Genomic DNA, 23,994 nt, shown 5'->3' on the forward strand with positions numbered 1-23,994 from the left:
TCAGCCTCCCGAGTAGCTGGGACTACAGGTGCCCGCCACCTCGCCCAGCTAGTTTTTTGTATTTTTTAGTAGAGACGGGGTTTCACCGTATTAGCCAGGATGGTCTCGATCTCCTGACCTCATGATCCGCCCGTCTCGGCCTCCCAAACTGCTGGGATTACAGGCTGGAGCCACTAAGCCCGGCCAAACTTACTCTTTAAAAGAGGCACACGTGTGGATAAAGAAACACAGTAGATTCAAAATGTACAGTTTTATATAAACATTTTGCAAAAATCTTTTTTAATACTTAGCTAGAGCATAGACTAATAACCTTTTATAAATGATATTTAATAACTGCTTTTGGCAACATCTATAATACATATTACGAGTTTCTTTTTATATAAATCTCATTTTTAATCTTCCTTTCTTGACTTTTCCCCGTTGGAAAATAAAACCAATGAGATTTTCAGTACAACTCATTTTATTATTTTAGTGCAACAAAACATTTCCAGATTTATTTCCAATTTCAGTTTCAAAACAAACTGACCTGAAATTTTTAGTGTTTAGTATCTGTGACAATGACCAATAAAATGTGTAAGAATATAAAAAATAAATTCATTCATTGTTGGTAGTACTCCAAATTCAATGCGTAAGAACCTTTTCTATCTAAAGCATTTTCCTAAAACTGCAAACTAAAAATCTGTTTATTTAAAACACTTATGTGGTAAAATAATCTCATTTGATTATGGATATCATAAATAGAATATAAAAGATATTACATTTCTTAAAATACCATTTATTCCACTGTGTTCAATTCTGGGTTTCCTAACATCCATTCTACAGGTTAATGAAAATACAAAGGTGTGCAAATGAAACGAGCTATTGAAATGAAATAAAATTCAAGGAGAATAAAAGAATTAACTTATGAGGTAACTTTTATGTGAGGAAACATCACAGTTGTAAGGAATGCCTCTTTACAGAGAGTCATTAAGATGTACATTTTCACAGAGCTATCATTTCATGAGCCCAAAATCAAGCAAAATAAAATTTCATGCTTCCTGAAATATTAAATACCATGCAGTGTACTATTTAAGAAAAGAATAGGGTTAACTAAAAGCAGAACTCGCTTATTTTTTGCTTCCTAGCCAATTAAGTTCATTAAAAGCACTTGAAATGATGTATTTAACCTGAAAAAAAGTTGCTAAAATTCCAATATAAATATAATTATCTGTAACTTGCTTAACCCATCTATCCCCAAAACAGTGTAGTGGGGCAAAATGTTAAAAAGAAAAATCATCCAGTGCATGTAGATGGGCACGGAGAAGCCAAGCTTCCCAGAGCGTGTACAGAGCCAGCCGCCAGGCGACTCAAGTCACGCGCTCCTTTTCTGGGGATGAAAAGGTGCTCGTCAGATCTTTCTATGCAACTGAGAGCTCCTAAATCAAGTCAAAGGGGACCATCGTACTGAAATATTCCATACTTTCCACTGGTCCACCAGCAGGGCTCAGAGGCCATGAGCTGTTCCCCTTGCCCAGGCTTCAGACCAACCTGAATTTCAGCTTTTAATGTTCTTATGGTACAGAGGGGTGCAGGATGGAAGCCATTCAGAGCCTGATGAAATGGAACAGAAAACTCCCATTTTCTGTCACCTGTCAACTTCCTGTAATTCAAATCACCCTTGAATAAAATTAAATGTGCCTTCTGTAGTTCAGCATATAAGTCGGGAGCAACCTGAGGCATTGCACAGTACTCATGAGGCAGAGTCCAAAATATATGATCGTGGTAAACCCATTTACCCATTTTAACATACTCTTCCCAGTCAGCCCCACACTTGGACATCCACTTATGATTACCATGTTTTACCTGTTCAATTAACCAATTAAAATCATGTATAGTAGTATCAGAAACAAACCATGGAATTGTTTTTCCATAAAAATGAACCTCAGTAGCCAGTTCAGAGGACAACAAGAAGTTGGCTAATATTAAATCTGTAACAAGCTCAAACCCAGAATTATCGAGAACAATATACACTCTAGTAACAGAAGCTTTTTCTCTTGTTTTCTTGCAATTGCTAAGCAATGACCAAAGATGTTCCATATCATTCAATAAAATGAAAGGTTTTAGGTCTTCCAATGAATTTAGTACATCGGTCTTCTGAGAACTACTTTCTCCACCTGAGAGAGATAGATCACACTTATTTCCCCACAGTGAAATCTGAAAAAGAAGAAGTACAAAATATTCACCCTCCTGCTGAATAGTCAACAAAACTCCATTATGTAGCGGGGTGAGGGAACGTTGCTAAAAAACTAATATATATCTACAAAACTCTTTAAATGCCCATCAAATCTACACTTTCTCTAACAATGCACAAACTTTGTTTCACATGATGCTGTATTAACAAGATAAAACTGAAATTTCTAATTCATCAGTATGTAATGGACTTAAAAAAACTAGTTTCAATTATTTTAGCACTCACATTATTTATTCAGAATAAAAGTTTTTGCAGCTTAAAGATATTAGAACATCATCGGTTGCTGTAAAGAGAGGCTCAAAGTTGCCCATATAATGCAGAGTCAAGAGAAAAAATAAAAGTTTATTTTTTCCTCCTAGCCCCTGCAGAACTGCCCAGTTTCTTTCACTAACTGCATAACCTTAGTACATGACACCTCTCTGGGATTTGGTTCTCTCATTTGTAAAATTTTAAAAACTGAACAAGGTGATATCTAAAGACGCCACTTTTTAAACAAGGTCATGTTAACTAAAGAGCCATTGTAATCAATTATCTTATTCCGCTTTAAATTGAATACCCAATTACGTTTTGTAGAAAACAGTATGTAGGCCTATTTTTTTTTTAAGCCATAAAATTACACGTTTAGGACTTCAGGCTCGACCTGGGTTCAAACTCAGCATCTTCAGTTTATGATCATCGACAAATTAAACTTAAGTTCTCTATGGCTCTAAGTCTTGCAACTGAAAAATGAGATATTACTACCACCTCACAGAATTATTGTGAGAATTGATATAATGCATGCAAATAATGTACCAAATACCTGGCATATAGAAGTACTCAATAAACACTAGCTAAAACAGACTCTACTCTCACTTGTGATTTCTTTTTTAATAAAGATGGGGTCTCACTATGTTGACCAGGCTAATTTGTATTTCCTGGCCACAAGCAATCCTCCTGCTGTGGCCTTCCAAAATGCTGAGATTATAAGCATGAGCCACCTTGTCAGGCCCTCATTTGTAATTTAAAATAAGGAGAATGCATGTTCCAACCAATAGTTTTTTCTGTTTTTTTAATTTTTTTCTTTTGAGATAAAGTCTTCCTCTTCACCCAAGCTGGAGTGTGGTGGTGCGATCTTGACTCACTGCAACCTCCACCATCCAGGTTCAAGCAGTTCTCATGCCTCAGCCTCCCAAGTAGCTGGGATTACAAGGGTATGCCACCACGCTCGGTTAATTTGTATATTTTTAGTAGATAAAGGGTTTCGCCATGTTGGACAGGCTGGTCTCGAACTCCTGACTTCAAGTGATGTGATCGCCTTAGCCTCTCAAAGTACCCCGGGATTACAGGCGAATAGTATTATTTTTATTTTTATTTATTTTTTGAGACGGAGTCTCACTCTGTCGCCCAGGCTGGAGTGCAGTGGCATGATCTCGGCTAACTGCAACCTCTGCCTCCTGGGTTCAAGCTGTTCTCCTGCCTCAGCCTCCCAAGTAGCTGGGATTACAGGCGCCCACCACCACGCCTGGCTAATTTTTTGTATTTTCAGTAGAGATGGGGTTTTGCCATGTTAGCCAGGCTGGTCTCAAACTCCTAGCCTCAGGTGATCTGCCCACCTCGGCCTCCCAAAGTGCTGGGATTACAGGTGTGAGCCACCATGCCCGGCCGAATAGTATTATTTTAAAAAGAGATAAATGAATAAATTTTGTTTAAAAATAAGGCTTAAATAGTAACTAAAGTGTCCAAGGTCACCCTTTTCTCAAGTTTCCCGAAGAAATCCATACAATGGTGTCCACGATGGCCTTCAGCGACTGAGAGCAGGTTCTGTGCTAGCCTCCTGCACTTGCCCTTCACAACGTCTTCGTCTTCGCCCCGACAACGTCTGTCGTTAGTTTGTAACGACATAGTTTTTTGTGCAATTACTTGATTGTCTATATTCCCTCAAGATTACAAGTTTTGACAGGGAGAATCAGCCTGTTTTTGTTTTACCACTACATGCCCAGCACCTAGAATGGCATTTGCCATAGTAGCCCCAGAAATGTGCGTGTGGACAGTGGGAGAGTGCTACAACTCTTGAAAGCGATCAACATTCTCTGCAAACTAGAAACGTTTTCAAGCTTCCCTTGAGAGGCTAACCTGTTGCTCACTGTGGACACCAAGTGGAGGCAACTCTGGCCCCCTTCACTTGGGAGTACAGTGACAGTGTGAAGAAGTTGTTAGCCAAATCAGATGACAGAAAACAGATGCATGCTCATTCTTCTTCACAGTTTACTATACTTATGGGACAAAGAACACATTCAAAGAAGATGATTCCCTAAAAGAATGGGCAAGCTAGGAGTCAAGAACTAGCATGCCAGTTTTTGTTTTTGTTTTTGTTTTAATTCCAAGGCTAAGCATAAGGCAGAGTTGAGAGGAAAAAACAAAAAACAAGGTTTATTAGTTAACAATGTCCTGGGCCGGGCAAGGTGGCTCACGCCTATAATCCCAGCACTTTGGGAGGCCAAGGTGGGTGGATCACCTCAGGTCAGGAGTTCAAGACCAGCCTGGCCAACACGGCGAAACCCCATTTCTACTAAAAATACAAAAATTAGCCAGGTGTGGTGGCACGCCTGTAATCCCAGCTACTCAGGAGGCTGAGGCAGGAAAATTGCTTGACCCCAGGAGATGGAGGTTGCAGTGAGCTAAGATCGCGCCACGGCACTCCAACCTGGGCGACAGAGCGAGACTCTAGTCTCAAAAACAAAACAAAACAAAACAATATCCTGACAATTTTTGTTTTGAACTCAAAATATGCCTTTATTTGTGACTTTGCTTGCCCTCGAAGTCTCACCAGGGCTTTGTCGCCACCTATAATCTGTCAGCAATTTCTGCAGCTTCTATGTTCAAAGAACATCGAGGCTCTGGTGATGTCACTACCTCTTATGCTACCAACTTGGCCCCAACCTCCCTCCCCACGTTATTTTCAGACCGGCTCTCCCCATTTCCACCTTCGCCCCTGGCAGTCTATTCTCAGAAGCATTCCTTGAAATAGTCAAAGAGCATTACCACTCTGCTCTCAGAGGGTTTTCTCTGATGGCTTGTTTCACTTTTAGTAAAAATTTATTTAATACAAGCCGTTCTGTGTCCCTTCCACCCCCCTACCTCTCAGCAACTACAGGGTTTCCTTGCAATTTTTCTCACCTCTCCATGTACTCCCCACACATGCACCTGACTTACTCCTTCCCTGCCTTCAGGTCTGTAGCCTCAGCTTCCATGGACCCTTCCCTGGCAGCCCTGATCCCATCCCCAACATCCCCAACACCCTTTTCCTGCTTTATTTCTCTTCAGAGCACTTTCTAACATTTCTTTTTGAAAGTCTTCCTCACTTTTTCTGGAAAATGTGAGGGCTAGGGATACTGCTACGTACCACGTTTCCTAATAGTTCTGATTCTAATAATGTGTTGTAAATTTCAGGATGTTTGCATGAATTAAAAACTAAACTGAATACAAGATAAACAAAGAAATGTAATGAAAGTGTATTAATGGGCCAACTGACTACCCAAACATTATCACCCACTGATGCTAACAGCAGGCTGTATCCCAGGCTCAGCGCTCAGCACTTCACATGTAAGAATCTAGTTGAATTCTCACATCAAATTACAAAGTATACATTATCTTCATTTAACAGAGGAGGAAACTGAGGCCCAGATAAATTAAGCGACAGGCCTCAGGTCCAAACACAAATGAGCCACAGAGCCAACACACACCCAAGTCAGCTGGGAGACCAAATTACTATTATTCTTTCAAGCATGACAAAAGCTAAGCAAATTACTATGAAGTATTCTCTCAAGTATGACAGAAGCTAGAAAGTCAGAGAGATTCTTTGCCACTAAAATCATAGCCAGTCAGAGCAGAAAAGATTTCAAACCCATTTCTAGAAATTAAATGGATTTTCATCTCTTAACACCATTAGATAAAAAATGATCAATTATAACAAAGAAAAATATTTACATGTTTTGTTAACTGTACAGCAGTTTATTTTCTGTTTAAATAAAACACACTCAGAAGATTAATGATCACATTTACCTGCAGAAGTTTAAAAAACTCATCTTTCAGCTGATTTTCATCTAGGTCTTCAATAGTTTTTATCAATTGTTGCAGGTGAGTACATAAAGCAATGACAGATTCCCGTGACTCATAGAAATTTTGCTCTTTTGATTCTTTAAATACATCAAAGTAATCGATTGGTGGACTAAAGGAGGAGAAAAACATAAGTGAAACATTTTAGTCTGTACATTTGGATAACTGCAGTTCTTAAAAGAAAATAGCACCACACAGTCTCAATAATTAGTGCTAACAGAAACTAGATATAACATTTATCTAATTGACTAACTAGAAAAACTTAACACTAAATAATCAAATTACACAAAAATCTCTCAAACTTATTTTCATTGTCAAAACTTCCCAAATCAAGTATTTTTCTAGAAATATTAAATAGTGATAATGACTATGTTCATAATTATTTACCCAGTAGGGATTCGAGGGCAAAAGAAGGAGAAAGATAAATTTCAAGACAACTGTTTTAGTTCAACAAACATTTTTTAAGCACCCGATGTGGCAGAGTTCTAGTAACAAATGTGTAGAATATAAACAGAATATTTGAATACAATGCAGCAATCATTAACAGAATGAAACACAGAGTATGATGGAAATACAATGAGTACTTAAGATAAATCAGACTTAATACTACTGTACGTTTTAGAAGAATGATAATTTTTCATCACTAATATTTAGGTATTTTTGGGCAACTTTAACCAAAGGTGATGTGTGTGACATGACTACACCTTCATGTTTTCCAGCGAGAGATTAAATCATATTATATTGGCCTAAGAAAATCATAACTAAGAAGATATAAATACTAATTTAATAAACTTTACTGAATTGAATATAAAAGACATTCAGATTATTGGGTCTTCCAAATTAGCTACTTTTTCCATGGGCCATTCATGTTAGGGTAAAAACAATCTAAGACCGATGTAATGGGCTTGATTTGTTTTGTTTTGTTTTGTTTTAAATAACATACCAGTATTTAAACATCCGAATGATGGCTGCCTCCTTCCGGCCAGTCAGTCACCTCGGGAAGCTACACCCTTATTCCAAGGGCACTGCCATTGCTCAGAGCACTTTCAGAATTCCTCTTTTAGAATTTTCTTCAGAACTTGTGGCACATCATTAAACCTCCGTCAGTGATCACATATCTTCATCCTTTGGAGTCAATTTATTTTTGGAAACAGTCAAAAGTCACTCGGAGTGACTTCAGTAGAATGAAGTGTGTGATCAAATTGGATAAAAACTTTTTTTTTTAATCAAAAATGAGTAACTAAAAAAAACAGAAGACTAAATTTTCTTTTTGAGGCATGTAAACTGGCTCTGAAAGAAGTTCCAAATAATTCAAAGATGGTTTTAGCAATGGCAGCACTGCTGAAATCCATCAGTCTCTCAAGGTGACTTAAAAGGATAAATATCATTCGGATGCATAGAGCCAATCCGGTCCACCACCTGTTTTGTCTGACTCACATGCTAAGAGTGGTTTTTATATTTTTGAATGGCTGAAAACAAAGTGAAAGAAAAGTAGTATTTTGTGATACATGAAATTCAAATTTCAGTGTTCATTAAATAAAGTTTCTTTAGAACACAGCCATGCTCATTCTTACATATTATTTAAGGCTGCTTTCACACTACAACGACAGGTTCAGCAGCTGCAACAGAGACCACATGGCCCCCATGCCCAAAAGATTTACTACAAAAAAAAAAAAAAAAGATTTACTGGCCCTCTACAAAAAGTTCTAATAAAAAATGTTCTAATGTTTTATTAACAAACCATTCATTAAAGTCACACCTCATATTAAGAATGAGCTTTATTTCTTGTATTTAAGAGAGTAAACTCACATAACTGTATATAAATCCTCATTTTAGAATGTTTGCTGTTTTAGAATCTACTAAAGCTGTGTATGTACACACACTATGACCCAGTGATTCACTTCTAGGGATATACCCAACAGATGTATTCATCCATATGTTCAGCAAAGAAGTGTTAGAATGTTTATAGCAGCATTCTTCCTAACAACTCCAAACTGAAAAGTACTCAAATATCCATCACAATGGAGTAAACAGATTGTAATACGTTCATATAACGCAATATTATAAAGCAATAAAAATGATCTATAATTATACTGTAACATATGGATGAGTCTCACAAACATAAAAATGAGTGAAAGAAGCCAGACACAAAACTATATACTGTATCATTTCATTTCAGTAAAGTTAAAAAACAGGCAAAACTAACACAGGTCAGAACAACAGTTATCCTTGAGGGGTAATGATGGCGGTGACCGGAAGGGGACTCAAAGTGGACTTCTGGAGTCTGTAAGGTTCTGCCTCTTGATCTGGGCACTGGGTACACAAGTATGTTCTTGAACATATAAGGCATGCGCATTTTTCTATATGTATATTACATTTTATTAAAGTTTTTTTAAAAATTTAATATTTTCTCTGTATTTTCACCTTTCAATATCTGAAGTGTATGTACTTAATATGTTTAAATTTCACATATGGCCAAAACTTTGAATCTTAATTTAGACTGGCAGACTATCAAAGTACGTTTCAGCATAAAATAGTAAATTAACGTAAATATGTCTGCTATAAAAGCTGGTCAGTTTGGAGTTGCCATTGACCTAGGATAGTGATCCCCCATACAAGAACCTAAAAATTAGACATTTCAGAACGACTTCAGTGCTAGCTCCATTGTAAGATGGTTCTTTATCTGCCACAGAAATCACTTTGGGAAGAGTTCTACATCCGTGACTGTGCAACATTCTAGTTTCTTGAACTTAAAGCTGCATGTTCCCTCTATCCCATCTAACAATCTGTTCGCTGAACCAGTGGTTATCATCACTCCCTGAGCTTTCGAAAGAAAAACTGACACCCAGGCCCCACCCCAGATCAATCAAGCAATCTGTATTTATTCCAACGTAATAATCTAAAACTATGTGGGGTTTTTTTGAGACGGAGTTTTGCTCTTGTCGCCCAGGCTGGAGTACAATAGCATGATCTTGGCTCACTGCAACCTCCAACTCCTGGGTTCAAGTGATTCTCCTGCCTCAGTCTCCTGAGTAGCTGGGATTACAGGTGCCCATCACCATGCCTGACTAATTTTTGTATTTTTAGTAGAGACAGGGTTTCACCATGTTGGCCAGGCTGGTCTCAAACTCCTGACCTCAGGTGATCCACCTGCCTCGGCCTCCCAAAGTGCTGAGATCACAGGCGTGAGCCACTGTGCCTGGCCTAAAAACATGCATGTTTGAAGCCGCCTTCCTTTTCCCCCACTGGGTCATAAATGTGCAGCCAGGTTTGTGAAAATCTGCTCTAGGTACTTTTAGTTTCTGAACCTGATCAATCTCTAAAATCAAATTCAGAAACAGCATTGCTCTTGCCTTAAAAACCCAAACTCCACCAACCCTGCTCAAGGTGCCACCCAGTCTTTCAACACTTTGGCAGCTTTAGCTCATACCATGGATATTTTCCAAAATTATGAAACCATCACCCCGAACTTCAGACTATTCTCAGTCCTTGACAGGCATCTAAATCTACTATTTGGGAAGAATGGTTGAATAAGGACTCTAATCTGATTCACACAGTCCAGGCTCAAATCCTGGTTCCACCATTTACTAGCCATGTCACCTTGGGCATGTTAGGAATCTGTCTGAGCCTCAGTCACCTCAACTGTAAAATGGACCGTAACAACACCTACATTTCACTGGGTTGCGCAGTCACTAGAACATTGCTAGTTACTGACAGCTCCTTACATCTACTGGGGTGCCTTCTCCGTGCCAAGCAGTGCACCGGAGATTTTTTTTTTTTTCTTTTGAGACAGAGTCTTGCCCTTTCACCTAGGCTGGAGTGCAGTGGTGCGATCTCGGCTCACTGCAACCTGTGCCTCCTGGGTTCAAGTGATTCTCCTGCCTCAGCCTCCTGAGTAGCTGGGACTACAGGCGTGCACCACCACGCCCAGTTAATTTTTGTATTTTTAGTAGAGACGGGGTTTCAGCATGTTGGCCAGGATGGTCTTGATCTCTTGACCTTGTGATCCGCCCACCTCGGCTTCCCAAAGTGTTGGGATTACAGGTGTGAGCCACCGTACCTGGCACGCACCAGAGTTTTAATAGTGTATTTTGCTTTTAGATCAGAAGTTCTAAAACCTATCTATCAGAAAAAACAACAAATTGTGATATGAAAAAATATACACACGCTGGGCAGGGTGGTTCATGCCTGTAATCCCAGCACTTTGGGAGGATGAGGTGGGAGGATCACCTGGGGTCAGGAGTTCAAGACCAGCCTGGCCAACATAAACGAAACCCCTCTCTACTAAAAATACAAAAAAAAAAAAAAAAAAATTAGCCAGGCAAGGTGGCAGGCGCCTGTAATCCCAGCTACTGGGGAGGCTGAGGCAGGATAACTGCTTGAACCCAAAGGCAGAGGTTGTAGCAAGCCAAGATTGCGCCACTGTACTCCAGCCTGGGCGACAAAGCGAGACTCCGTCTCAAACGACATAAAAAAAACTTAAAAAAAAAATATATATATATATATGTGTGTGTGTATGTATGTGTAAGATTAAGACAAAAAAGCTGTTTATTAGCTTGTTTCCCAAAATACGTTTCCCAAAATAATGGAAATGTTTTCCCAAAATAATTTTTACATATGTTTTATTTTACATATGTTTCCCAAAATAATTTTATTTTACAATTAGTGCTGACTTGATGACTTTAAATTATCCTATGCTATGTTTACGAATAGATACCAAAGGATTCCTCTTAGTCAACAGACCTGGATTTTTGGAACCTGTCATCATTAAGGATAATCCAATAATCCCCATTAACTTTTCTTTGGCACTATAAATAACAGTTTTTTGTTTTTTTTAAACAGTCTCGCTCTGTCACCCAGCATGGAGCGCGGTGGTGTAATCTCGGCAACTGTAACCTCCACCTCCCAGGTCCAAGTGATTCTCCTGCCTCAGCCTCCTGGGTAACTGGGAATACAGGAATGTGCCACCACACCTGGGTAATTACGTATTTTCTGTAGAGACGGGGTTTTGCGACGTTCAGCAGGCTAGTCTCAAATTCCTGACCTCGAGTGATCCACCTGCCTTAGCCTCCCAAAGTGTTGGGATTCCAGGCGTGAGCCACCACGCCTGGCCTAAAAACTAGTTCTCTATCAGATGTTTTCCTAGGAAAAATTAAATAATACAAACCAGCCTATAAAAAGTTACTTTGAAACACGTGTACTTTTAAAATCTTTTTCTAAACTGACGTTTTTAAAAATGATGAAAGATTAAGACTATAATACAATAGCATGATTCACTGTTCTCATGACTCCTTAAACCAAAGGAGTTGTAACATGTTTATTATCTATTTTAATAAACAAAACATACGCTTACTTTGTCCCATCCTGATTTATATATATGTAACTATTTCAAATTAACATTTTTTTACTCAATAAGCAAAACTTCTTTTATTCTATGTCTTTATTAGAATCTTTAATTAATTCATGCTTTATTTATCTATTTTATTGAGACAGAGTTTCACTCTGTTGCTCAGGCTGGAGTACAGTGGCAAGATTTTGGCACACTGCAACCTCTGCCTCCCAGGTTCAAGCAATTCCCATTCCTCAGCCTCCCGGGTAGCTGGGCTTACAGGCCCGTGCCACCATGCCTCGCTAATTTTTTTATTTTTAGTAGAGACAGGTTTTGTTATGCTGGCCAGGCTGGTCTCGAACTCCCAATCTCAAGCGATCTGCCCACCTCAGTCTCCCAAAGTGCTGGGATTACAAGTGTGAACCTCAGGGCCTGGCCAATTTGTACTTTAGATATTTACTCTTATGTCTATTCTAGGCAAGTGGATTATAATTGCCAAGAATCTGTTAAATCGGTAACAACTGTAGAAATGTCCATCAGTAACATTTGTAGAAATGTCCAACAATGCTATTAAGATTTGCTAAACTCAACCAAATTCAAGCTTCCACTGGTGTTTATTTTTAAACTTATCCTTTTACAATTTCAGAAAAAGTATAAATTTCTAAACATTTGCTAGTTGATGATTACATACATACCTCTGGATAATTGCTTCATGAATTCTACGATACATGTAACATTCTACGAACAACCATGGTGAGTAGAACCATCTGGATTTTCCATCACTTTCATTTAAAAGACTCTGTTGATATTCTAGGTACTGATTCCATATATCAGTATCAACAAATTTCTCAACCAAGGGGATAATTGGTTTATCTGTTTGCAATTCATTCCGTAATTTAGAAAGGAGAGAAATAGCTTTCTTTTCAGCTTCCACGCCTTCCTGCAAAAATACAAGAAAAATCAATTGTGTGTGTGTCTGTGTCTGTGTTTGTGTGTGCGTGTCTATGCAATTCCTCTAGGGTAACATATTTTTACAGACTTAAGAAGAAAAGAAAAATGTTCAAACTACATTATACTTCTTTAAACATTACATTTAGAACTCTTAAACTGAAAATCAAAAAACACACACAGATCTCATATGAACATAATCATGCCTTATCTATCTAAGTTCTGGCCTTTCTGTGTCTTCGGTGATCATTACTACAGAGGGAAAGGAACCCCTGACAGATTTTCCATGTCTTTCATGCTTCCATACACATTCTTCTTTCACCATTGACACCACTAGAAAAGAAACTGTGGCCTTTCTGAGGTTTCTTTTGGTAGCTCAATTTTTTTTTTAACTTGTTTTCCACTGAGTTCTAGCTAGGTGAGAGATGAGATATGCTGACATACAAGGCGCTACAATATTATCTCACATGACAGGCCAATTGGAGTGGGGACAAATGTAATGGGATCAGAATGAAGTGAAAATGACTTGGCACCTCTGGTTTTACATCAGCAAGATTCCTGCCCCATTAAAAAAAAGAAAACGTAAGCCTAATAAGACATGTATATAATTAAATGTAGAGAATAAACATCAAGCCTGAGTATTTTTATAAGATCATTTTTATCATGTTGATATTTAGTCCCTACTTTCAGATCTGTAATTTTCTCAATATAAACATCTCTCCATTCTTTCTTTTGTTCCAAGTAGAATTTATTTTGCTGCTAGAACAAAAGATTGAAGCTTTAGAGATTCTGCAGGTTCAGAAATAGAAGAAAAGAAGTTGTGGCTGACTGTTTTGAGAGGCACTCCCCCTCCTCCAAATCTCTACCCTAAAGTCTTAAACTTCAACTCTTTAACCATAAATTCCAACAACTGAGGTTTTATAGGGTATCAGACACCCTTTTACAGAAACATATACCTACAAAGGCTAATGGATTAAGAGTGATGTCACTGCCAGTTTGTTCACTTACTTGAATTGAACTCAAACATTTACTGAACCCTGTATGTGCCTGACACTAACCTCAGGACCAGAGAAAGACGAATAAAGCCTGGCCCTGTCTCCAAGAGACACACATCTGCCAAACCAGGTAGTCTAAGGGGAAGGACATTTGACCGCTGAGGTGGGGGAAGACAGAAAACTGTGTGGCATGGCTCCTTTGGAGGTAAGCCTGGCCCTGCTATAGGTGGGGGCTTAGGGAGCTAGGAGAACACAGGAGGCCCAAGGAGAGCGGTCATAGGTATAATAAAGGCATGAAAAAAGGACAGAAAGGCTACCAAAAGCAGACTTTATCTGTGTCAACATTTTATTTACATCCTGTTCTGTGTCCAGTAGAGTGTGAAATGGGATAGGGCTGGAGAGACAATAAACTCTGCCTTCAGTCACCTGATGATTACGGGCATACAGGCCAAGTAGCAATATACTAAGACTTCATTAATTACTACATTTTAGATCACTCTGGTCGAAAAAAATGAAATTACAAAAGCACTATGGGGCCAGGCACAGTGGCTCACACCTGTAATACCAGCACTTTAGGATGCTGAGCTGGGAGAATCGCTGGCATCTAGGAGTTTGAAGTTGCAGTGAGCCACGACTGCGCCACTGCACTCTAGCCTAGTAGATAGAACAAGATCCTGTCTCAAAAAACAAAACAGGGCCAGGCACGGTGGCTCAAGCCTGTAATCCCAGCACTTTGGGAGGCCGAGACGGGCGGATCACGAGGTTAGGAGATCGAAACCATTCTGGCTAACACGGTGAAACCCTGTCTCTACTAAAAAATACAAAAAGTTAGCCAGGCGAGGTGGTGGGCACCTGTAGTCCCAGCTACTCGGGAGGCTGAGGCAGGAGAATGGTGTAAACCCGGGAGGAGGAGCTTGCAGTGAGCTGAGATCCGGCCACTGCACTTCAGCCCAGGCAACAGAGCGAGACTCCGTCTCAAAAAAAAAAAAACGAAAAAACAAAACAACAACAAAAACACAAGTACTACGGTAATTTGCTTACGTATATGACCAAACACTAAAGTGAACTATCCAAATTTGGCTAAATTATACTTGTGTGATAAAAGTATGTCAGCTATCAAAATTATGTTTATGTGATAAACATTAAAACCATTCATCAATAGAATTGTCAGTGTCTGAATTAAGCTGGATTTTAGCAATAAGGAACAATAGGTGATCCCTGTGTTATGCCAGGATTAGTTTCAAACAAGTTTCAAAAAATATAAAAGAAGTTGAAAGAAGTAGAACATTACACTCAAACTGTGTATGTATTATCTTACTCCATTTCAACTTGGCCAAGGAGAAAAGATCACCAACCATTTCTCTAAATCTTTGTTTTCAGCGCTTAAAAAAAATGTACTGGCATATGCATGCTCTTTTACAGTCTATTGTGTAATAGAAAGATTACTGAACCTACAAGTTTAAAGACCTATATCTGACATAACATAGTTATCCGGATTTCTCCTCATCCATTAACTGAATGGACAAAGTGATTTCTAACATCCTATTCTGCACTGAATGCTAATGAGTCCCAACTTGAATCAGTACAATGTGTCAATCAATTACAATTCATATCACTGAGCTTTGCATAGCAGTTTGAACTTCCAGGACTCAAGATCTCAAATTAGTAATATAAATACTACAACTCAAATTAAACTTGAAATTTAAAAAGCTCTTATAAGCAACTCAATCGCTTAGTCACTTGGCTAAGTCAATTGCAAGTCTGTTGCCTACTCACCAATTACAACATTAAATATAGTAGAAAATACATTCTGAGGTCTAAATAACTGACAGAAGTAATTGTTGGAACACAATTATTTTCTAAATTAAAGACTGGCTGTTCTATCTCCATTTCAATGTATTACCTTAAAACCAAATAAATACTTGGCCCATCTATTGATTTTTACATTTAAAGGAAAATTGATGCCTTCAATAACTATTTATTATGTTTCTGTTGAGAAATTAACAAAAAATTAAAACAATTCTTACCTCTCCATGTTTCTCAAAAAATTCACTTTTATGTCGATGCAATGTATCAATAACCTTAGTTAAGATCTGTGGTATTCTGTCTTTAATTGTAAGATATGCAAATGATCTAGAAAAAAGAGTCACATGCATTATATTACTTAGTAGCATCTACACTAGAAGATTGGCTTTTAGTTTCTGGGACATTTCATGTATATTAAACTCTTCATACAACTATTAAAAGGTAGACAAGTATTGTGTGATTACTATATTAAGACATAAGAAAACCTGAAAACTACTCTGGTATGTCATGGAAGCCAAATTGTCTTGGGGCCTCCAATCCCAGATTCTCCCATGGAGTCTGTTGAATCATTCTTATCTTTCCTAATCTATTGCTTTTATTTTCCTAAATCAGAAACTCGCTTAGCAATGTGACAGGATAGGGAATGGATTAGCTTAGAAATCAAACAGGCTCTTGTCCCAGGTCTACTACTATCTGCTAAGTCACCTGCTAAGAAAGGTGAAAGAAGCAGTGCATGTGAAACCACTTTAAAGTGTCTAACGCTTTGAACAACATAAATAATTAAAGGTACTTGTAAGCCTGTTTCTCTCGATTCTGTCTGTATTCTGAGTCAATTTTAATTCTTTTCAAAGGTTTTCCCCTTCTCTGCCTTCTCTATCTGCACAATAGACTCCTTCCATCCTATTCTGCCCCTAAGCAAATGAAGGCATGCTACTGTGTTTCTCCCAGTCAAAAAATTAGAGATTTTATAGAGGTGTCCAAAAATGAAGCAAGCTGGAGATGAAGAAAAACTTATACCCGCATTAAAAAATTAAAGATATTCTTGATTTTATTCATACAAAAAACCAAGATTTACAGATTATCAGGTTATATCATTTTAAGGAAATACATGATTCAGGTAGAAACAAAGCTTTATTTGGTGGTGAAACTCCGTGCAGGTTTAAACACAGAGCACAGAGTTTAGCTGACCAGTGTTTTTATCTTCGGATCACAAGAGACAATCGTTAAATGATTAGGTTGTAACTCGGGTATTTCTTCAAAAGGTTTCCTCAAATGATAGCTATAGAACCTTAAGAAAAAAACTGGAAACACTTTCTTCCTCTGCGGTGCTTCCAGTACCACCCAAAACAGTGATTAGGTTTTAATGTGTATAATAACTACGTTGACCAGAATTTAATTTTTAAAAATCATTAATGAAAGAACATTAATACCTCAGAGTGAGTAGGAACATTAAATCAACTGCCACTTGAATTTTCGCAGGCAGAAGGTACAGTAAGTCCTTTTTTGAGATTTTACTTTAATTGGAAAGTATTACTGTTTCCCCCTCTGGAGCAAAGTCTCTGGCCAGGACTCCAGCGAGGCCAGAAGCCCTAGGGCGCAAAATTGAAGGAGACACTCTATACTTGCAGGACCTGAAACAGTGCCTGTTTCAATTTTGCGCCATTGGCGCCACTTTCTTGGCCTCAACCTATTTTCTGCGGTTTATTTTCCTCAAAGTGTTCTCGTCTTTTGCAATATTTTGAAGGACCAATTTCAAATATAAATTTGGCCAATTTATGCAAATGGATGTTCTTATTTGCACGCTCACCCACAACTTTACCCAAGAATCTGTAGCGTGATGACTATAAAGCAAAACTATAAACAGACAGTTCTTACTGTGAGATTACGATTTGATCAACAGGAAGAAACCCGTTTCTTAATAGCTCTGAGATCCCCAACTCTTACGGAGAATTTTAACGCCCCCAAAGCGAGTTCATTAAAGTGAATAAATAAAAAGTGACCGCCAGGAACAGACCGCGAGGCTGAGCCCTGTCCTGATCCTTACGAACAGCCGCCGCGGGCTGGCTCCCTCCCCGGAGCCGCCTCCCCTCGCCTCCGAGCCAGTCCGCGAAACCCGCAAAGGCTTCCTGGGAAGCCGCGCCTGGCGGCGGGACTCGAACGCAGCCCACCGGAGAGCGGGCGCCCTCCGCTTAGTCCCCACAGGCTCCTGACGAGGCCCCGCTTTCAGCAAAAGTGGGGAAGAGAAAAGTAAGACGAACCCCACGTCCTGTCCTGAGAGAGACGCCGGGACGACAGCCATTACGTTCCGCGATCCCGGCCGCAAAGATAGGCGCTCAACCGCCGCAGAAACAGAGACGTTATCGCCGCGAAGGAGGAGCTGAGAATGGGGGTGGTATGGCTTTTAAAAAAAAAAAAAGTGCTTTTGAATAAGGAAACTTTATTTGGTGCCCGTACAAATGGCAAACAGTGGCTGGCCAGAGGACCCAATCTTCCGGGGACGAAGGCGGGGACAGCGGAGGGCGACTAGAGGAGCGGATATGGAAGCAAGCGAAAGCCGGAAGCAGGTAAGGACCGGGAGGTCCCAGGGCCTAGGGAGCGGAAGAGGTCGCGGCGACGCGGATCACGTGGTCAGACAGTCACGCGGTCCGAGTTTTTCCCGCTAAGTGGGACCAGAGTTCAGTGCGCCTGCGCAGTATCGTGGGTGGGCGGGAGCGCCCTTCCAGGAGATGGGGTGGCTGCTGTAGTAAGAGGTTGGTGCTGCGGCTCTTTCCCTGGAGTCCTGCAGAGGAAGCGTGCGTCCCTGGCGCTTCCTTATTCTCTTCCGGCGGAGAGGTTAGTGTATTGCCTTTTCTTAGCTGCTTGGGTGGTCCGGCTCGGAGGTCTGCGCCCTGGCTCCTGGCCGCCCGGAACGTGTACAGTCACGGGTTACGCTGGTGCGACTGTGACCCTCTGCCTCTTACCGTGATCTTTAGTCGACTTAGCTGGGAATAAAAAGCACTCAGTCAATTAATGAACCCTTTTTTTGAGCCAGTGCACCGCGGTAACTGTAGAAATCGATAAAATAATTTTGAGTTTGAGGAATTGAACGGCCTGCTCCCGAAGATGAGTGACAGTTGTCTCTTGAATCGTAGCCTAGCTGTAACCGATTTTCTTAATCGGTATTATTGTCTAAAAGTTGAAATGTGCCCAGAAACTGAGTAACTGCCTAGTATCTCATTTTAAAAATTGGATCGAATGCCTACTATGTACTGGGCGCTATTGTCAGGAGATACAGTAGTAAAAAACACACAAATCTGTATCCTCAAGGAGCTTGCATTCTGGAGGGAAGACACAAAAATCAGCCCTTTCCTCTTTTTTTTCCTTTAGCGTTCTGTCTCACGTATTTTACTGATTTACCTCGTTTTTGCCTGTCACTCCCAATGTAAGATTCAAAAGATTCAAAAGATGGGATTTTTGTCTATTTTATTTTCAACTGTATTGTCAGCAACTAGGGACAATGCCTGGCACATGGTAAAAACTAAGTTGTTTTGCAGTATGAATTAATAAACTAAAAATTAAAGGTATGTAAGTGATGTTACACAATGGACAAATGCAAAGTGAAGGAAGATAGAGAACGGGTGCTGGTTGTGTGTTTTTAATGTGGTGGTTGGGGAAGGCTTCACTGGGTAGAAGACATTTTAGCAAACCTCTGAAGGAGGTGAGGGTGTGAGCCTTTCAGATCCCTGGGAGAAGAGCGTAAGGAACAGCAAGGGCAAAGATCCAGAGGCTAGAATGAGGAGCAAAATAAGCAAAGGAGAGAGCTGTCAGAGTGCTGATAAAGGGCCAGAGAATGTAGTGCCATGCAGGCCATTTTGAGGACTTTGGCTTTTTTTTTTTTTTTTGAGACAGAATCTCGCACTGTCGCCCAGGCTTTAGTGCAGTGGCGCGATCTCGGCTCACTGCAACCTCCGCCTCCCGGGTTCAGGCGATGATGCTCCTGCCTCAGCTTCCCGAGTAGCTGGGATTATAGACCCATACCACCATGCCCGGCTAATTTTAGTATTTTTAGTAGACACGGGGTTTCACCGTGTTGGCCTGGAACTCCAGACCTCAAGTGATCCCTCCCGACGTACTGGAATTACAGGCGTGAGCCACTGTGCCTGGTCGGAGGGCTTTAGCTTTTATTAAGTGGACTGTGAAGCCATAGCCACATTTTGCGCTAAAATTTGACTTCAAAGGATCACTTTGGTTGCTTGTGTTGAGAAGAAACTGTAGGGGGCCCAAAACAGAATCAGGGAAACTGGTTAAAGCTATTATAATAATCCGTGGGAAGGATAGCAGTTTGGATCAGGTAGTAGTATTACTGATGATGGGCAGTGGTCCCTAGAAGGCCCTTGGGATTTACTGACAGGTTGGATATGGAGAATAAAGAGTCAAAGTGGACTCCACGTTTTTGGCTTAGCAGTTATAAAGATACTAATTACTGCTCGTGAATGGGAAAGACTGGGAAGAAAGGGATACAAGGGATTCCAGGGGTATAAGAGAGAGATTAGAATGGTAGATCATGGAGTGTAAACTGGATATGGAGGAAGTGAAGTCATGGGGAGTGAGAGACGGCGAAAAGGTGGTTGGATCATTGACTCGTGGGTCCTGTTGGTGTTGAAGAATTGTTGGAATTGGGTAATAGAAAGAGTGAGATGCAAAGATAGGAGGTGGTGCTTAGAGAGTAGAATGGATGAAATTGAGGTGAGGAGGTCCGATGTATTGATAATGACAGTAGGGCCCTGTCTGGTAGAAAAACAACATAAGGCACAAATGTAATCTTAGGCTTTCTAGAAGGTGCATTGATAAAAATGGGATGGGTCCAGTGGCTCACGCCTGTAATTGCAACACTTTGGGAGGCCAAGGCAGGTGGATCACCTGAGGTCAGGATTTCAAGAGCAGCCTGGCCAACATGATGAAACCCCGTCTCTACTAAAAATACAAAAAATTAACTAGGCATGGTGGCAGGCACCTGTAATCCCAGCTACTCGGGAGGCTGAGGCAGAAGAATCGCTTGAACGGGGGAGGCGGAGGTTGCAGTGAGCCAAGATCCCGCCATTGCACTCCAGCCTGGGCAACAAGAGCGAAACTTTGTATCAAAAAAGAAAAAAGAATAGCTAAAATTTATTTGAATAATGCATTTTATTTAGGTCAATATACCCAGACATATTATTTCAACAAATAATTGATAAAAGAGTTGAGATATTTTACTTATTAAAAAATTGAGGCTCAATTTATACTAGCCAGAATTCAAGGGCTCAATAGCGATGTGGGTTGTCTAGTGGCTACTTTACAGGTTACAGGGTAATGACCATGGGCATGAGTGGCTGAGGTTAAGTGAAAAACAGGACCATTCAGGAAGGAAGATTAGGGAACTCAGGGCCAGGGTTTTGGAAGAATCATCCCCACCACTGATCAGCATGGATATAGAAACCATTGAAAATTACTGCAACAATAATATTACCTGTAACTTTTACGTTCATTGTAATAGTGCTTCATGTAGCCTCCATATTAAGGTAGTCAATAGCGTTTTGAGGTAAATAATTTATTCAAAGAGGCCAGGTGCAGTGGCTCACGCCTGTAATCCCAGCACTTTGGGAGTCCAAGGCAGGCGGACCATTTGAGGTCAGGAGTTGGAGACCAGCCTGACCAACATAGTGAAACCCCGGCTCTGCTAAATATAAATATAAATATAAATATATATATATATAAAAATACAAAAACTAGCTGGGCTTGGTGGCGCACACCTGTAATCCCAGCTACTCAGGAGGCTGAGGCAGGATAATCACATGAACCTGGGAGGTGGAGGTTGCAGTGTGCTGAGGTGGCACCACTGCACTCCAGCCTGAGTGACAGAGCGAGACTCCCATCTCAAGAAAAAAAAAAAAAAGAATTTCCTCAAAGATAATGAAAGAATCCAGGACTGTGGACACATTTCTACAGTATTTTATAGTTCGATTCTTCAAAATTAAGTGGTTCAACTGGCATGGAAGAGTACTAATCAAAGGTGAACTGTAGTAGCCAACTAGACTAGAATGAAACACAGAATACCGGCTTTTGAAGAGATTTTGAAAGCAGCAGGTTCTACCTCCTAAATATCACCGTGAATCATCTTTGTCCTTATCCTGGAGAGAGGTAATAAATAAATAAAAGGTAGTGGGTAAGAGTGTTGACTTTGGAATTGGGAAAGCCTGGGTTTTACGTTAATTACATCTCTGCAGCTTCTTAATGGTGAGCACTTAGCCTCTTTAAACCTCAGTTTCCTAATCAGGGAAATGGGATCATTATGAGGCGAGGCTGAGCACTTGGCATGTAGAAAGTGCTCAGAGTGATGTTAGAGTCTCTCTCGTTTCCTCCTGCACATCATCACCAAAAAGTTGTTTCAGGAACATACATTTGACTATGTGACTCTCAGAGTTAGAAGCTCAGCTTTCTCCCCACCTGTAGAAACTCTTTGGGATGACTTTATAGATCCTTTGGTGATCTGGTCACCGTCTCTTTTTTGGTCCTCACCTTCTGCAGCTCACTCCTACCTCCCCTGAGACAGGGAGATAGATAGGACTCCATATCTGAGGTGTTTGACTTGCTGATCCTTCTGCCCTTTCAAGACTTGGTTCAAATGTCACCTCTGTGACAATGCCACACTCTTCACATGCTCCTTTCTCTGGACTAGAGCAATTTGTGCATTTCATTCATTTCCCTCTGCTAGACTTTGAATTCTGAGATCATTGATTCATATATCTCTAGCACCTAACGTGTTATTTTTTAAAAAAAGAATTATTGATTACTATGGTCTAACTTTTTTTTTGTCTTGTTTTGAGACAGAGTCTCATTCTGTTGCCCAGGCTGGAGTGCAGTGAGGCGATCCTGGCTCACTGCAACCTCTGCCTCCCTGGTTCGAGCGATTCTGTATCTCAGCCACCTGAGTAGCTGGGATTAAAGGCATGCACCATCATGCCTGGCTGATTTTTTTTGTATTTTTAGTAGAGATGGGTTTTCGCCATGTTGGCCAGGCTGGTTTTGAACTCCTGGCCTCAAGAGATGTCGCCCCCACCCTTTTAGCCTCCCAGACTGCTGGGATTACCGGCATGAGCCACTGTGTGTGGCCTACTATAGGCTAACTTTAAAATCACACATTTCGTACTGTAAATAAGGGGGAAATTCTGTTTGCCTTGTCTGGAATGTTCATGTGTGTATCTGACGTACCTCATGCACTCCCATGCCCAGCCCCAAGCTGAAAAGCACCTTCCCCTACTAGAATCAGCTTAGATCTTTCTGGGAGCCTTTCCTGATTCTTTTTTTTTTCCCCTGAGGCAGAAAAAAGGCTGGAGTGCAGTGGTACAATCATGACTCACTGCAGCCTCGGTCTCCTGGGCTCAAGTGATCCTCCCACCTCAGCCTGTGAGTAGCTGGGACTACAGGCATGAGCTGCCATCACACCCAGCTCATTTTTAAATTTTTGTCATTTTTGTAGAGAGAATGTTTCGCCGTGTTGCCCCAGCTGGTCTGAAACTCTTGGACTCAAGCAATCCACCTGCCTCAATCTCCCAGTGTGCTGGGATTACAAGTGTGAGCTACAGTGCCTGGCCAGTACAGATTTTTATATACTTGATATGCTAATGAAGTAAATGAAGTGGTCCCATCACTATTTTTTTTAAGGTTCTTGTTATGTCAGTAGCTTTATAATCTTGTAATCTTCCAGGAAGAAGGCCAAATGTTGATAAAGGCAAAGTGGCAGAAACACTGTACTTACTTTTTTAACCTTGCTCTTTTGCTAGAATTAGGATGTATCTGTTTTACAAATTTTTTTACAGAAATATGCCTATTACCTAGGGAAATATTATATATGTTTTAAGTGTTAATTTTAAAACTTGAACTTTGAATTCCTTTTCTTTTAGCTTGGGACGTGGTAATGCCAGCCACACTCCTCAGAGCCGTGGCCGGATCTCATCGTATATTATCAAAAGCACATCAGTGCCGAAGAATCAGTCATCTAATGTTAAAACCACTTAAGGAATTTGAAAATACAACATGCAGCACACTGACAGTATGTCAAAACTTGAATTTGTTCCTTCCTGATAAAACAGCTGGTGGTTTGAATAAGTCTCAGATCCTGGAAATGAACCAAAAAAAGTCCAATACAAGCCTGCTCTCTCCATTAAATGCTGCTCGTTGCCAAGATGAAAAGGCACACCTTCCAACCATGAAATCCTTTGGTACTCACAGGAGAGTGACCCACAAACCACATCTATTGGGTTCTAAATGGTTTATAAAAATATTAAAGAGGCATTTCTCATCTATATCAACGGAAACATTTGTTCCAAAACAAGACTTCCCACAGATCAAGAGACCGCTAAAAGCATCCAGGACCAGACAGCCATCCAGGACCAACCTTCCAGTTTTGTCTGTGAATGAGGTAAAGTAGGGGTGGCCGTGGCTCTTGTGCTTAGTGATCGTTGCTCACGCTAAACCAGTGTGCGCTGCACCCCAGCCTTACCACCAATGTGAGAGAACTGGCAGTCACTCAGACTTCCTCATCAAGATCTTTGAAGCCTAATAAATATCCAAAG

At 40.4% G+C, this 23,994-nt stretch overlaps 2 protein-coding genes across 4 annotated transcripts in view; one reads left to right on the forward strand and one right to left on the reverse strand.

Moving 5' to 3' along the window:
* Positions 1 to 442: 442 nt before the first annotated feature.
* On the reverse strand, positions 443 to 17,817 carry ARMT1 (acidic residue methyltransferase 1). Its single transcript, XM_008007579.3, has 5 exons — positions 17,662 to 17,817; positions 15,625 to 15,730; positions 12,350 to 12,594; positions 6,272 to 6,437; positions 443 to 2,193 (listed from the first exon to the last, which is right to left on the reverse strand). Exons 1-5 carry the CDS (start codon positions 17,700 to 17,702, stop codon positions 1,426 to 1,428), a joined length of 1,326 nt encoding a protein of 441 aa, XP_008005770.1. The 5' UTR covers positions 17,703 to 17,817; the 3' UTR covers positions 443 to 1,425.
* Positions 17,818 to 18,081: 264 nt separating this feature from the next.
* The window catches only part of RMND1 (required for meiotic nuclear division 1 homolog), a 46,322-nt gene continuing 40,409 nt past the window's right edge, over positions 18,082 to 23,994 (forward strand). The window contains exons 1-2 of one of the 3 annotated variants that reach the window (XM_008007582.3): positions 18,082 to 18,235; positions 23,323 to 23,840. In XM_008007582.3, coding sequence (XP_008005773.3) covers positions 23,337 to 23,840 — 504 coding nt within the window. In that variant the 5' untranslated portion in view covers positions 18,082 to 18,235; positions 23,323 to 23,336. Of the gene's footprint in view, positions 18,236 to 23,322; positions 23,841 to 23,994 lie in introns of those variants that run through there. The other 2 variants (XM_008007580.3, XM_008007583.3) reach the window with 2 other exon arrangements.

This window comes from Chlorocebus sabaeus, chromosome 13 (assembly GCF_047675955.1).
Source record: "Chlorocebus sabaeus isolate Y175 chromosome 13, mChlSab1.0.hap1, whole genome shotgun sequence".
Lineage (NCBI taxonomy): Eukaryota > Metazoa > Chordata > Mammalia > Primates > Cercopithecidae > Chlorocebus > Chlorocebus sabaeus.

Bases quoted from the DNA above. Each gene is read 5' to 3' on its own strand.
- ARMT1 (XM_008007579.3), bottom strand. From the start codon at position 17,702: ATGGCTGTCGTCCCGGCGTCTCTCTCAGGACAGGACGTGGG. The intron at 15,731-17,661 runs GTTCGTCTTACT...TCTTTTTTCTAG, and splicing joins CTCTCAGGACAGGACGTGGG to ATCATTTGCATATCTTACAA. The intron at 6,438-12,349 runs GTATGTATGTAA...CTCCTCCTTTAG, and splicing joins CATGAAGCAATTATCCAGAG to TCCACCAATCGATTACTTTG.